Below are 3,292 nucleotides of genomic sequence, written 5' to 3'. Positions count from 1 at the left end.
AGAAAGACAGATGGAGACATTCTCACCTCTATTGTGCTGTCCCTCTACTTCTTTCTTAACTTTATTGCTTTTATTTTCTGGTGCCCGCTCCTGAAAGAGAGGTTTCATTCGAGACAAGGCAGCAGTCTCTAATAATGGTCACATTGTTACATTGTTGGAACATACACAACTATCTACAAGCCATCAGACTGCTGAACACTTGAACTGGAATGAACACCTGCTCTGATTCTCACCCTAGCACACATGCACTCACTCACACACACACACACACACACACACACACACACACACACACACACACACACACACACACACACACACACACACACACACACACACACACACACACACACGCACACACGCACACACGCACACACACACACACACACACACTTTATGTTCATATTCTTATATTTTATTATTTGTTACTGTTGTTGCATGGTCGAGAAGGAACTTGCAAGTAAGCATTTCATTGGACGTGTATACCATGTGTATCCTGTACAAAACGTGAAACTCTAAACTACTGTTATAAGGCCTACATTAGCTTGTAACACTGTTCGCTACATTACACTATTACACTAAGTCTGACAATAACAATGGGGCTGAAGTATACATCACCCCATATTACAGTACACTCCATTAGACCCCATTAACGTCCATTAGCCCGCTGTGTGTGTGGGTGTGTGTGTGTGTGTGTTTGTGGGTGTGTGTGCATCTGTATCTGTGGGCATTCCGGTTCTGTGGATGTTCTTCCACCAGCGCAGTTTGTCCTGCTCATTGATGGTCATGAGAGTGTGGTGAAGCTCATTATACACAACCATCACATTTGGAGAATGGAGAGAAAAGGGGGAGAGAGAAAGATGGAAAGGGGAGGAAGATAGGGGGGAATGAGAGATCAGGACGTGACATAAATGATCAATGAGAGATGAAATAAACATAGACCACCCACATCCACACACACCCTCCTATTAACAATCTGACTGCAGGTGTAGCCTAAATCTAATTATTGGTGACATCCATTTCGGATCATTGTTGATCCGCTTCCTCTCCTCCTGCAATTACAGGGTTCTCCTCAAGCTCTGTCAGGTTGGATGGGGAGCGTCACTGCACAGTTATTTTCAGGTCTCTCCAGAGATGTTCAATCAGGTTCAAGTTTGGGCTCTGGCTGGACCACTCAAGGATATTTAGACACTTGTCCTGAAGCCACGCCCGTGTTGTCTTGGCTGTGTGCTTAGGGTCGTTGTCCTGTTGCAAGGTGAACCTTCGCCCCAATTGGAGGTCCTGAGCGATCTGGTGTAGGTTTTCATCAATGATCTCTCTGTACTTTGCTCCATTCATCGTTCCCTTGATACTGACTAGTCTCCCAGTCCCTGCTGCTGAAAAACATCCCCAATGCATGATGCTGCCACCATCATGCTTCACTGTAAGGATGGTGCTAGGTTTCCTCCAGACGTGACACATGGCATTCAGGCCAAAGAGTTCAATCTTGGATTTTTCAGACCAGAGAATCTTGTTTCTAATGGTCTGAGTGTCCTTTAGGTGTCTTTTGGCAAACTCCGAGAGGGCTGTCATGTGCCTTTTTGTCACGATCGTCGTATGGAGGAGACGTATGTATACTTATTCTATATTTATTCTATATTTAATGAAGAAAGAACACTTAAACAAACTTACAAAACAACAAACGAACATGACACTATATATAAACAGTGCTGACACAGGCAACTAGACATAGACAATAACCCACGAAATACCCAAAGAAGATGGCTGCCTAAATATGGTTCCCAATCAGAGACAACGATAAACAGCTGCCTCTAATTGAGAACCAATCTAGGCAACCATAGACATACATAAACACCTAGATGGTAAACAACCCCATAAACCTACAAAACCCCTAGACAGTACAAAACACATACATCACCCATGTCACACCCTGACCAAACCAAAATATATAAATTAAACATAGAATACTCAGGTCAGGGCGTGACAGTACCCCCCCACAAAGGTGCGGACTCCGGCCGCAAAAAAACTAATCTAAAGGGGAGGGTCCGGGTGGACCTCTTTCACGGCGGCGGCTCGGGTGCGGGACGTGGACCCCGCTCTACCTCAGTCTTGGCCCACTTAGGTGGCGCCTCAGGAGCGGGGACCCTCGCAGCGGGCCCCAGACTGAAGATCATCGTAGAGAGCACCACTGGAAGGAAAGGCGCCTCTGGACTGAGGAGCGACTCTGGCAGCTCCAGACAGGAGGGATACTCTGGCGGCTCCGGACAGGAGGGCGACTCCGGCATCGCCGGCATGACTGGCGGCTCTGGCAGCTCCTGGGTGGCTGACGAATCTGGCAGCTCCTGGCTGGCTGACGGCTCTGGCAGCTCTTGGCTGGCTGACGGCTCTGGCAGCTCCTGGCTGGCTGACGGCTCTGGCAGCTCCTGGCTGGCTGACGGCTCTGGCAGCTCCTGGCTGGCTGACGGCTCTGGCAGCTCCTGGCTGGCTGACGGCTCTGGCAGCTCCTGGCTGGCTGACAGCTCTGGCAGCTCCTGGCTGGCTGACAGCTCTGGCAGGTCCTGGCTGGCTGACGGCTCTGGCAGCTCCTGGCTGGTTGACAGCTCTGGCAGCTCCTGGCTGACAGACGGCTCTGGCAGCTCCTGGCTGGCTGATGGCTCTGGCACCTCCTGGCTGGCTGACGGCTCTGGCAGCTCCTGGCTGGCTGACGGCTCTGGCAGCTCCTGGCTGGCTGACGGCTCTGGCGGCTCAGTACAGATGGGAGATTCTGACGGCTCAGGACAGACGGGAGAGTCTAGGGGCTCAGGACAGACGGGAGACTCTGGTGGCTCAGGACAGATGGGAGACTCTGGCGGCTCAGGACAGACGGGAGACTCTGGCGGATCCGGACTGGTAGGTTCCGGACTGCGACCCGTTGTGGTAGGTTCCGGACTGTGACCCGTCGTGGTAGGTTTCGGACTGCGACCCATCGTAGGAGGTTCCGGTCTGTAGACTATTGCCGGACGCTCTGGACTGGGTACTGTTGCCGGACGCTCTGGACTGGGTACTGTTGCCGGGAGCTCTGGACTGGGTACTGTAGCCGGACGCTCTGGACAGGGTACTGTAGCCGGACGCTCTGGTCTGGGTACTGTAGCCGGACGCTCTGGACTGGGTGCTGTCTCCGGACGCTCTGGACTGGCGAGGCGCACTGTAGTCCTGGTGCGTGGGGCCGGCACTGGTGTTACCGGGCTGGCGACACGCACCTCCGGGCGAGTGTAAGGAGCAGGAACAGCGAGTACTGGACCCTGGAGGCGCA

At 52.3% G+C, this 3,292-nt stretch overlaps 1 protein-coding gene across 1 annotated transcript; it reads left to right on the top strand.

Moving 5' to 3' along the window:
• The first annotated feature begins 438 nt into the window (after positions 1 to 438).
• LOC139381249 (sericin-1-like) lies at positions 439 to 2,988 on the top strand. The gene is made up of 4 exons (XM_071124725.1): positions 439 to 460; positions 2,123 to 2,399; positions 2,691 to 2,821; positions 2,948 to 2,988. Exons 1-4 carry the CDS (start codon positions 439 to 441, stop codon positions 2,986 to 2,988), a joined length of 471 nt encoding a protein of 156 aa, XP_070980826.1.
• The last annotated feature ends 304 nt before the right edge of the window (positions 2,989 to 3,292 follow it).

This window comes from Oncorhynchus clarkii, chromosome 23 (genome assembly GCF_045791955.1).
Source record: "Oncorhynchus clarkii lewisi isolate Uvic-CL-2024 chromosome 23, UVic_Ocla_1.0, whole genome shotgun sequence".
Lineage (NCBI taxonomy): Eukaryota > Metazoa > Chordata > Actinopteri > Salmoniformes > Salmonidae > Oncorhynchus > Oncorhynchus clarkii.
The sequence above is the reverse complement of the archived record's forward strand: the minus strand, read 5'-3'. Positions and strand labels throughout refer to the sequence as shown.